General features: G+C 38.7%; 1 protein-coding gene across 1 annotated transcript in view; it reads left to right on the top strand.

The window, feature by feature from the left end:
* The window catches only part of LOC113247256 (zinc finger protein 160-like), a 37148-nt gene that overhangs the window by 3796 nt on the left and 20642 nt on the right, over positions 1-12710 (top strand). The window contains 3 exon segments of the mRNA XM_057314659.1: positions 243-353; positions 3519-3645; positions 8162-9942. Of these exon segments, the coding sequence (XP_057170642.1) occupies positions 339-353; positions 3519-3645; positions 8162-9942 (1923 nt within the window). The 5' untranslated portion in view covers positions 243-338.

The following is a 12710-nucleotide window of genomic DNA, read 5'->3' as shown; positions in this document are numbered from 1 at the left end:
GGGATCCATAAAGGTGGGGCTCTGGTCGGTGCGGCGGTCGGTCAGGGCCGCGGCCGCCGCAGAACGCGTGGCCTTCACCGCGGCGCAGTGAGCTGTGAAGAAAAGGGGGAGAAACCGTCTCACTGGCCTGTCTCTGTGTTCACGAGCCCCTCCTGGGGCAGTGGGCGGCAGAGGACTGTCTTTACTTGAGGTGCTCCCCGTGTGCGTGGTTGTATCACAGGAAGGGGGTCTGTTCATTCTAGGCATGAAACAGCCTGTGTTCAGCGCTCACCGTCCACTTGTCAAGACTGATCGTATCCGAGAAGTCCAGAGGAAGAGGAAAGGACGAGGAGGCAAAAATGACTCGTTCCCAGGTAAAATTCACATTCTTGGTTGTTTCTTTTGTCTCTCTTTCCTGAAATGCTAGGGTTTTTGGACTTGGTAATGTACTCTCAAGCTCTCAAGGGACCTGCCTGACGTTCGCTTGAACTCACCCCAGCCTTGCCTCAGTGCCTCTCATCTCCACTTACATTCCATCTCACCATGACCCAGAGACAGGGAACCTGTGAAGAGGCCCTGTTGGGGGATCATCACGGGGAAGTTACATACTCAGGCGTGAATCAGAAACTGCGAGTGAGACTTTGGTGGCAGTGAAGTTGGCAAAGGGGATTGTTTTAGGAGATGAGTGTGAATGCACTGTCAGTTCCTTGTAGGGCGGCATTAAGAAGAACTGCGTTATGAAAAACAGCATTAACGGGTGCCTCGGTGGGTCTGTTGGATAAGCGTCTGCTTTCGCTCAGGTCATGATCCCAGAATCCTGGGATCCAGTCCCAAGTCAGGCTCTTTGCTTAGGGGTTGAGGGGGGGGCGCTTCTCCCCCTCCCTCTGCTGCTCCCCCTGCTTGTGCTGTCTCGCTCTGTGTCAAATAAATAAAATCTTTTTTTAAAAAAAACAGCATTAAGCAAAATAAGGCAGAGAAAGACAAATATCCTAGGATTTCACTCATACGGAATTTAAGAAACAAAACAGATGAACATATGGGAAGGGGAGAAACAGAGAGAGAGGGAAGCAAACCATAGAGCCTCTTAATGGTAGAGAACAAACTTAGGGGTGATGGAGGGAGGGAGGTGGGTGATGGGGTGATGGGTATTAAGGAGGGCACTTGTCCTGTTGAGCACGGACTGTTACATGTAAGCGATGAATCACTAAATTCTCCTGAAAACAGTATTACACTACAGGTAAACTAACAAGAACTTAAATACAAACTTGAAAAAGGAAAAAAAAGAACTGCACATTAATGGGCCATATTAATAGGCAGGAACAGCTGGAAAATAAGACTGAGAAGGGGAAACCTGTGGTCCCTGATTTTACAAGGCATTTGAAGCTGAACAAGTGAATCAGCATGTTTCTGGCTCTAAAATATTAATGATTTGGATTAGAACAGAAAGTTCTGAAACACTCCAATGATAAAGGATGTTTTATTGTATAATTTGTTTTAACAGTAAGTTCTTTAACATCACTCACAGCATATCCATCTCATGAAGACCCTTGTTCATCCAGGGACTTTTGTGTAGCAGGTGTTTTACCTAAAAATGTTTCAGCCATTACATTGGAGCAAAAACTTAGTCTTTGTCATCAGAGTGGCTGGAGCCAAATTCTATTTCCACCAATTGTTACTAAAATATTACATTTCTTTTGTTTTAAACATTACATGCCATATATCTGTTTTGAGGTAAAACTCCACAGTGTTGCACATTTTGGGCTAAGAAGTAAAACTTCTCCTTCCCTGTCATGCCCTCCATCATCACTCACCAAATTTGTAATCACTATTGCCTATTCTGTGGAAGATTTTAAGTGTATGTCTCATAAAAATGCATTTACCTATCATTAGGTGATTTTAGTTAAGATTCTTCAGTGAATGTTATATTGTGATATTTTATTCTGCACACAAATCTTGGAGTTGTTTTCATGCTAATAAACATAGAGATAACTTGTTCTTTTAGATCCTCATTAAAACATTCTCTGAATAAAGGCGCATGTATCCTTCATGGTTCCCAGTGTCCAGGCATTGTGTGCAGTGGCGAATAGCAGGAGCCCTGGCCATCATCCCTTGTGTCAGCCTCAGTTTTAGTGAAAATGCTTCTGTTGTTTACTGTCAGTCATGGTGTTTACTGGAATTTCCTTACTTGATGCCTCTAATTTTTTTTTTTCAGCATGATTTTTAGTTATCCAATTATTTCTTAAAAGATCTAATGCTTTCATATTTTTCTATTTTAATTGATTAATATAGAACATTAATAAATTTGTATAATCTTCAAACATTGATTGATTATTGGATAAACCCCCCTAGGCTTATGCTTAAATGGACATTTAAATGGACAAAATTTTGATTTGCACATAAGTATTTAGTGGAAAAGGTAAAGTTTTCTATTTTCATTTTTGTATTTTTTTTTAACGGGGCTAGTACAGAGTAATGTTGACAACCTAATTAAAAATAAGAACAATTTCTAAATGTCCATTTGACCAAAAATACTGAAATACCCATGAATTTAAAAAAAAAAGATTTAAAAAATTCATCCCAAAAGTCTGAGAGGACTACTTTTACTGAAATTGTGTTTATGTGTGCGTGGTTGTATGTGAGCAGAAACCTATGGTATATATAAAAGATGCATTCTTCATAAGTAACTTTTGTATTTATTTTAACCTTTGAAAATTGTTCATAGGAATTTTTCATGGCCTTAAATTCTTTTGTACACTAACTCATTAGTGAATCAATAGTGGTAAGACTAGTAACATACTATGTATGTGCATATATAGTGACATTTTCTGCAGGTCCATGTTTTTAGCTTCAAACTTGTTTCATGTTTTCTCACTTAGGAAACCTGCTATCAAAGTACTTTTAAAGCTGCATCTGTTACTTAACTCTGTGATTCTTCAGGTTCAATTCTAAATTCCAAACACCTGGTTCCGGTGCCGACTCTACCATTTCTTAGTTCTCTGACCCAAGGCTAGTTTCTTAGAGTCTCTCTGACAGTCTCCTCTGTAAGATGGACACAGATATTTCTCTAATGTTATTACACAAAATAATACCCATTTGGGTAATATTTAGTACGTCCTAAATGCTTAAAAACTTTTTGTTTCTGCCATTATAATCATCATCACATTCTTAGATTTTATACTTTCTTAAAAGGCACAGTGAACTTTGTAATCTTTACAGACACTGCTCATAGTGCGGCTCATCAGAGGAATAATTGGTGTGTAAGATGCACTGTCTAGCACTTCTGTATAGTCCACCTCGTGGTGCATTTTTTGTTTGTATGTTTTGTTCACAAAATTGTGGCATGCACAGTGATCTGTGGATTTATGTTCTCTGGTGAGAAGTATAATAACACAAAATTAGGGATCCTATGACTTGCTCAAAATGATCTCACACTGATATGTCACTGCAGCCAAATCAGTCCTTGCACCTCTCTCCTCTAATTTGTGTGAAGATAAGAACTCTCCCCATGGTTTCTTAGTGAAATGTGTTTTTCGTTACAGGTGCTGTTGACCTTCAGGGATGTGGCCGTAGAATTCTCTGCGGAGGAGTGGGAGTGCCTGGACCCTGCTCAGAGGGCCTTGTACAGGGACGTGATGTTGGAGAACTACAGGAACCTGGTCTCCCTGGGTGAGGATAATGTCTCTCTAAATGTTGGGATCTGCCCTAGTGAGTTTCTTGGGGGCCCCTGCCCTGCTAGACTGATTGAAGCCATATTGACTCTGAATTGAAAGCTTCATGAGGTGGCACCTGGACTTCCGTCTCCTCTTTTCTTCAGATGATCTGCCCACTCCTCACTAGATTAATGTTGCTTTTACTACTTGAGTAATCACAAAACCTTGTAGCAAAATTTTACAATATTGGATTCCCTGGTTTTACTCCTATGCATCTGAGTCAGTAATTCCAGAAGAGAAGCTAGATGTCTATATATGTAAAATATTTCCTAAGCCAGTCAGTGGACAAAATTAATGTAGACCCATCTGTAACATCTTCCGTCCTCAGCTGAACAAAGGGCTGGGATGATATTCTGGAAAAGCCCCAGCACGTAACTCTCCTTTCTCATAAGCAGGAATTTCTCTGACCTGAATATTATGGACAGAGCCGAGGGCTGTGGAGGGCGAGGTGAAAATAGTGTAAAAACCAAGTGGGTGGGACTATATCAAAGATGTGAACACTGGTAACAGCTGAGATGATCAGAGATGAAACTGCTTCATCAAATATTGTTTGAGAAACTCTCCCCAAAGAGGAGAGGTCTGTGAGAAAAGAAAAGTACTTGTGAGGGGCACGTGGGTGGCTCAGTCGTTAAGCGTCTGCCTTCGGCTCACATGTGATCCTGGCGTTCTGGGATCGAGCCCCACATCAGGCTCCTCCGCTGGAAGCCTTCTTCTTCCTCTCCCACTCCCCCTGCTTGTGTTCCCTCTCTCGCTGGCTGGTGCTCTCTCTGTCAAATAAATAAATAAAATCTTAAAAAAAAAAAAAAAAAAGAAAAGAAAAGTACTTGTGAGCACTCAAAGGAAATCTCCCCCATTACTCTGTTCTGCAGACAGGGCATTCCAACTGACGCAGACAATGGCAGTCTTTATCATGACCTGCAACACTATTATCAGGCTGCTGTGACCTTTTTGGTCCCTTGGCTTTGAGAGGGATGAGGAGGGCTGTTTCATAGGGGTCCTCGTTTCCTCTGGTCTCTCCTTCCACACTTGATTCCATCTGATTCCAACTGATCCGTCAGTTCCTCTGTAGTCCTTACTCCAGGACCTGTCCAGGTTTCATCCTCAGTTCCTATGTTTGGGAGATAGGAAAACGTTGGCTGCTCCCCCATTGCACTTGGGGCCCCAAGGCTGCATGGGACTGTCTCAAGGCCTCCTAGCCATTTTGTCTGTCCTGCTTTTGCCACACATCAAGAGTATAACCAAGCAATGGGGTGGGTCTTTTTTTTTTTTTTGAAGATTTTATTTATTTATTTGACAGAGAGACGGCCAGCAAGAGAGGGAACACAAGCAGGGGGAGTGGGAGAGGAAGAAGCAGGCTCCCAGCGGAGCAGGGAGCCCGATTCGGGGCTTGATCCCAGGACCCTGGAATCACGCCCTGAGCCGAAGGCAGATGCCTAATGACTGAGCCACCCAGGCGCCCCTGGGGTGGGTCTTCTGCGATGGTTAGTCAGCAGTACTATACAGACGGTGGACAGAGAGATTGTCTCTTTGAAATCCAGTCCTACATGGGGAGCATGTCTGTTCTCTCAAAGACCCTGCAAAATCGAGCCCCTTGCTTTACTTCTCTTGTCTTGCCTATTCTCCTTCCTGCGCTCTGCCTAGGCTAGTGATGCGGACAAAACTTGGCTTGTCCAGATTTTGCATTTTCCTAAGTCTGTGCAGCTTTGCCTATTTTCCTAGGGTCTGAAATATCCTTTTTCTGCTGTGATAACCCACTTTTAGATGATGGACAACTTCTGGTGGACTTACCCATAGAGGGGGTTTATCGGGTAACAAAATTTTTGAAGGAGAACACTTTGATTAATGTATTACAGTGCTTTCCTGCCACTTAGAGAAGTGCCCAGGTAACCACTGAGTGGAGTGGTCAGCAAGTCCTAGGGAGGCTGAGATAGAAAGTAACAGGAGGTCTGACTAATAAGTGATTGTAGTTCTCTTTCTGCTCTTTGCATTGCGCAGTGTCACAGAGTCTCTCGAGGGTAGTGCGGCAATATTGATCAGATATCTAATGATCATTCCGTTTGAGCCAGCAATCATAGATGTACGAACTTATCCCAAGGAGAACATTGTTGTGACCATTTTTCTGTGAGGCTTTGACCAAAGTATGGTTTGTGCCAAATTGTTCACCCCCTGCATGCAATAGTGTTCACTCTCCTTCAAATAAATATGATGGTGATGCATCTTGAGGGAACTTATGAAGTTAAGTGATACCTTCTTTTTTTTTTAATTCCAGGATAGTTAACATACAGTGTTATATTACTTTCTGATGTACAATATTATGCCTCCATTTTTAAATTCTAATTTATGTTTAAACCACGGCAGTTGTCATCATGTACATTTTCATGAATTAAAAATGAACTTTTAAAAACTGAATGATTAATTAACATATTTTCGATGTCACTCAGAATTCTGTTTTATAGCTGTGGTTTGTGGACTACTGGATCAAGGAATACATATTTTAATATACATATATTAAAAGATTTGATTCTTGAGTGTTGAGGGTTATGGCTCAGCAGCAGTTTCCCTAAAACCTATTCAAACTCCTGAATTTTGTGAAAAAATTATCTTAGTCCTTTTATTTCTCTGTCACCTGATTTACCTATTATGAAAGTACCTTTTTCTCAAATTGATTGGATTTGTAAAATTGGGAACATTGGCTATCTTGAAAAAATATTTTTTAATTAAATTACTCTGTTCATCCCGGAAATCATTAAATTGATTTGCCATAATTTGTCATACAGGATACCTTGCTTTTTCTCTCGTATATTTTAAGTTTTCTAAATACAACTTCTTGGATTTTATTTGAATTTTACTGACTTTTTGTATTTTGGTACAAAATGCTTTATTCCAGTAATTAATTTCCCTGTCTAGATTCATCATGTACACATCTTGGTATACTAAACTTATATTTGACTTTCTCATTGTATTTTATTGGGAATTTAGCCAGTCTCTTCCACTCCATGTACATCCTCACCGCAATTGCTTATAACTCCTTGTGTTTTCCACAAAAGTTTTCATGTTCTGGAAATTACATTCTTCAGTTAACACTTGAAGGCTGTTTTGATCTTCATCTTTTAAACTGGGCTCCATAAAAAATTCACCTGGTCCTTGTTGACCCACCCGTCAGTACTCTCCTGTTCTCTGCCTACAGCCAAGTGCTTATGTCGCTGGCCACCTCTCTGCACATCTGCCTCCTGCATGGCACTGCCAGAAGTTGTTTCCGTAATCCCCTGCTACTAACACTGCCCTTCAGTAAAATCCATTCCCCACTGAGTGTCATTCGGTTAGTTCCCCCTTGAGGTTGCCTATGTTGTGGTGACAGTTAACGAAGTCAGAATTTATTAATTTTGGATAAGTACACATAATTTCCATTGATTCACAATAATAGCTACATATCCACTAATATATATAGTAAGAGCATCCCTCACCTCATGTCTCTTTATGCCAGCAATTGTGTGAAGAGCTCCAAATATGAGAGTTCAGATAGAGGAGGCTATAAAAGAAGCACTATTATTATTTTTTAAAGATTTATTTATTTGAGAGAGAGAGAGGAAGAGAGCATGGGCGGAGGGGCAGAGGGAGAGGGAGAATCTCAGCAGACTCTGCACTGAGCATGGAGCCCACCATGGGGCTCAATCCTAGGACCCTAGGATCATGACCTGAGCCAAAACCAAGAGTTGGATGCTTATAATGGTTTGTAATTGTGTTGGCTTATTATTTATCTTCTGGATTTATGTGGGTTTCTAAAATGTTTGATTCATTTTTATTATGATTTACAGATAATGGTTCTTAAATATCTTTTATGTATTACAACTGTCATGCACCAATGGTTAAGGTTGTAAAATGCCTATTCTGCATGAATATAGTTTTATTATAGAAATTCAGAACAATATTTTGTTATTCTTACAATTGTTTTATCAAGTTCTTCCCATTTTCTCAGTGCTATTTTTATTTTGTATTTGTGAATTGCCATTTATTTGTTAGATAAGTTTGTTTATGATATTATTTACCTTATGGATATATTCCTCTGCTTTAGCCTTTATAATTGTACCTAAATAATTAGGTATGTGTATATGCATTAATATAATATTGCTTTCCTTCAATTATGAAACACCCAAATGTCTAGTGCCAATTGGTGAGTACTTTGGGGTGTCAGCAGAAAGATATCACTTGTTTCAGGGCTTATGTAAATACTCTGAGTGGTTTGACCATAGGGTGTTGGAACTAGGCTTTCCTGAAAATAATTTTATCTATGTGTAAACATCCTTTCTTTACTGAGGAATCTGATTCCCTTTATTCCTAAATATTTGCATACTATGGTTCAGAAGTTTTATAGCTATATAAGCATTACTTTTGGCCTAATACTATGTTTTCAAGGTATGTATTCACTTTACAACTCTATTACTAGGAAACCTATGGTTCTTTATATCTTTCAGATATCTCTGTTAGAAGTATGATTAAGGAATTATCACCAAAAGAGGATATTAACAAAGAAGAATTATTCCAAAGATTGATGTTGGAAAGACACAAAAGAAATGACATCAAGAATTTTGGCTTCAGAGAAGTCCAGCCAAATATGCATGCATTTGAAAGTCAGTATTCATATGATGAAACAAATTACAAAGGAGTAACCGCAGCCCATAACCAAAATTTCACTGGTAGAAGAGATCAACAGCATAACAAATCCTGGAATGCTTTCCCTCTAAAGCGGAGTGTTTCTGTAAGAAAAAGTACTTACCAATATTATAAACATGAGAAGTCATATAAAAGGTATTTGTTAAAACTAAAAAATAACATAACCTGTGCAGGAAACAAGTATATAAAATGTTTTGAAAATGGAATTGGATTAAAGTTGCAGTCACATCTGGCTGACCTTCAGAAGTTTCAAACTGAAGAGAAAATTTATGAATATAATCAAGTTGAGTTGAACAATAGTTCCACCTCACCACTTCAAAGAATTCCTCCTAGCATCAACATGAACGTTTGTAATAAATCTGGAAAACTTTTTATGCATCCTTCATTACTTACACATCAAAAAACACCTATTAGTGAAAAGTCTTACAAATGTAATGATTGTGGGAAGGCTTTTGGAGAAAGCTCAAACCTCACTAGTCATCAGAGAATTCATTCTGGGCAGAGGCCTTACAAATGTAATGAGTGTGGCAAAGCTTTTACCCAATTTGCAAAACTTACTAGACATCAGAGAATCCATACCAGACAGAAACCATATAAATGTAACATATGTGGCAAGGGCTGTAGTCAAAATTCAAATCTTGCACGGCATCAGAAAATTCATACTGGAGAGAAACCTTACAAATGTAATGAGTGTGGCAAAGTCTTTTCTGAGTATTCAAGCCTTACTCGACATAAGAGAATCCATACTGGAGAGAAACCTTATAAATGTAATGAATGTGGGAAGACTTTTAGAGGAAGCTCGAATCTCACTAATCATCAGAGAATTCACTCTGGGCAGAGACCTTACAAATGTAATGAGTGTGACAAATCCTTTAACCGTATCTCACACCTCACGAGACACCAGAGAATCCATACTGGAGAGAAACCATATAAATGTAATGTATGTGACAAAGTCTGTAGTCAACATTCAAATCTTATAATTCATCAGAGAGTTCATACAGGAGAGAAACCTTACAAATGTAATGAGTGTGGGAAAGCCTTTATGGAGCGTTCAAGCCTTACCCAGCATAAGAGAATCCATAGTGGAGAAAAGCCTTACAAATGTAAAGAATGTGGCAAAGCCTTTAACCAGTCCTCTAACCTTGTCATACACCAGATAATTCATACTGGAGAGAAGCCTTATAAATGTAATGAGTGTGGCAAAGCCTTTAATGTGTGTTCGAGCCTTACCCGACATCAAAGAATCCATACCGGGGAGAGACCTTACAAATGTAATGAATGTGACAAGGCCTTTACCCAATTTGCAAATCTTACTAGACATCAGAAAATGCACACTGAAAAGAAACATTGTAAACCTAATATATGTAGAACTGCCTTTATCCAAAGATCAAGCACTGGGGATTATCAGAGAATTTGTACTGAAGAGAAACCTCACAAATGTCATGTATGTAGCAAAACCTTTAATGTGTGTTCAAGCCGTACTCAGCATCAAAGAATCCATACCGAACAGAAACCATATAAAAGTCATGTATTTGGCAAAGCCTGTAACCAGGGCTCCCAGTTAATTAAACACCAGAATATGCATCTTTGAAAGAAGCCAGAAAAATATAATGGGTATGGCAAGGCTTTTATCCAAAGATAAAACAAATGTAATATTATCTCCTACCAGAGAAAAACCTTATAAATGTAATGGATGTGTTAAACTTTTATCAGATGTTCAAATGTTTACCTTAGGGGTCATGAGAGAATTCACATCAGAGAGAAAACTTAACAAATGTCTTGAAAGTGGCAAGGCCTTTAGACAATGATCTGGCCTCAGGATTCACCAAAGAATTTATATTGTAGAGAAACCTTAAAACGGTAATGAATGTGATAAATTGTTTAACCATTTCTCACAACTAGCTACACATCAGATAATTCATGGTTGAGAAAACAGTCTCTTAAATTCTGAAAGATTATTCAATTAAGTTCTAAATAAATTTAATAATTGATAATTGATTAAAAATCAAAATACCTATAATGGCTGTTAAAGTTATAAGGATCCCAGTGGAAAGGTCCTGTTACCTTCATTTTATTAAATAGTTTATTTCAGGTGTCTTGCAAAGGCCAAATTACCGTCAGTGATTTTTATCCTGAGGTTTGAAATCTGTGGATATTATACTTCCATTGCAGTCCTTCCATGTCACCATGAAGATCTCTTGGAAGGGTTTAATAAGAAAAAAGGGCAGACTTCATTAAGTGATGTTCATTCATGTCCAGAATTTCCTGGAAGAACAAGAACACTGAATTTATAATCCAATATAATATAAATTTGAATGACACCATGAGTGGCATATAATAGATGTAATACTACAATCTAAGTCATGATTAATGTGTTAAGGACCCTCTTCTCCAGATTTGTTGGTATGGGGCTTTTATGGTGGAGCTGAGGAAACAGTACTGAATGTGGTATAAACTTCCCACCAGTGCCAAAGAAAGAGTACAGAGCCTATTCCTCTCCCCTCCCCTCCCCTTCATTTTATTTATTTGACAGAGAGAGAGAGAGAGACAGCCAGCGAGAGAGGGAACACAAGCAGGGGGAGTGGGAGAGGAAGAAGCAGGCTCCCAGCAGAGGAGCCTGATGTGGGGCTCGATCCCAGAACACAACGCCGGGATCACACCCTGAGCAGAAGGCAGACGCTTAACGACTGAGCCACCCAGGTGCCCCAGTACAGAGCCTTTCTAATCAGCCTACATAGGTGTGAGGTAGAATGGGAGGAGGGATGGGAGACTTAAAAGCTGTTAATAATCAAATAATAAAAATGAGGTTAGACTAATTCAACACTGACTATTTACTTTTGAAGGGTCTCACTCCTTGGTTGGGAAAGACCACAATTTTCCTCATGCTAATAACTGCATTTCCTTTGCTGCTGCACAGGTAAGATTCTTTATACAATATGTTATTGAGAGTATTTGTGAAATACTGTTTAGATAAATTGCCTGTGATATTTTTGTGGCAGTTTCATAAAAATTAATGTGTAGAAGTTTTATCAGACAATAAATATGATTTAAAGATTTTACTAGGAGAGTAATTTTTCAAAGGCTAGAAAAATCTAAATTTGAGATTATGGTAACAAGCCTTATGGTTCATGGTTCTTTTTCAACTATGTTAGAAATTCATTTTAATTTTCTTATAAAATTTTTCCTTACCACTTTTCCCTCCACACCTTTTAAATCAATTTATATATTTACATTTCATCCCTTTAGTCAGTAAAAAAATTGGAAAAAAAGGGTGGTTTTGAAACTTCTACAACATAAAAATGAAAGGTACAAAGTAAGTGCTCTATGAATGTAAAGAAAGAGGGTCCTTTATGTTTTTAGTTCAGTGTAATAATTGCAGTGGTACAAGATGAACTGACATCTTGAAATGTGAAGGCAGGAGACCTAAATACTTCCCTGAAAGTCACACTGGAATTTTGGTTAAAATATGCTCATTTCACCTGAAAAGTATATAAAGTTCATTCTTTTCCTGCCATTATCTCTGGTGTCATCATCACTTCTACTGCACTGGAGATTGGGCCCTATGTCTCCAAGGTCTTGAGGCCAGAGTCAGTCTGTCAGAATGTTTTCCTGAATTCAATGTAAATATATTAGATATTTGTTCATTTTATTTATATATAATTCACATGCTGTAAAATTGATACACAATTAAATGGCTCTTTGTGTATTTACAATTTTGTAAAACCTGTCATTACTAACTCCAGAGCAATTTCATCACCCCACAAAAAAAACCCATACCCTTTAACATTCCACACCCCCACCCCTTGGAAACCAGCACTGTAATTTCTGTCTCTATGTTTGTCCCTATTCTGGGCATTTCGTATAAATGAAATCATACAATATGTGGCCTATCTTGTCTGCCTTTTGTATATGGTGTAAGGTAGGGGTCCAGCTTTATTGTGTTCCATGTAGATTTCCAGTTGTCCCATCTGTTCAATATTTTTAAACATCAGAGTTCCTTCGCTAGATTTTAAAATATCAAAATTGCTCTTTCACTGAGATGAATTGATAGGACCAGTGGTCCATGGAACCAGTACAGTCATGCTGGTTGAGATTTTTAGACTTTGAAAATATGGAAATAGTAATATTCTGAGGGATTGTAACAATCTGCGTTTGGTCAGGAAAACATATACATACAATTGTTCGAGAGTAAGAATTATATAAATTAAGAGTTTAGGAGTTTGAGCAGTGAAATGTATGAAAGACTGGTGGATCACAGAGTTAGTCACTGACAACTACATCCTAAAGCCCCATGGTGGATGGAGAAGCCAAAGATCATGCGTATGTTTGAGAAGTTACTGCCTCTGGTTG

This window comes from Ursus arctos, unplaced genomic scaffold (assembly GCF_023065955.2).
Source record: "Ursus arctos isolate Adak ecotype North America unplaced genomic scaffold, UrsArc2.0 scaffold_19, whole genome shotgun sequence".
Lineage (NCBI taxonomy): Eukaryota > Metazoa > Chordata > Mammalia > Carnivora > Ursidae > Ursus > Ursus arctos.
The sequence above is the reverse complement of the archived record's forward strand: the minus strand, read 5'-3'. Positions and strand labels throughout refer to the sequence as shown.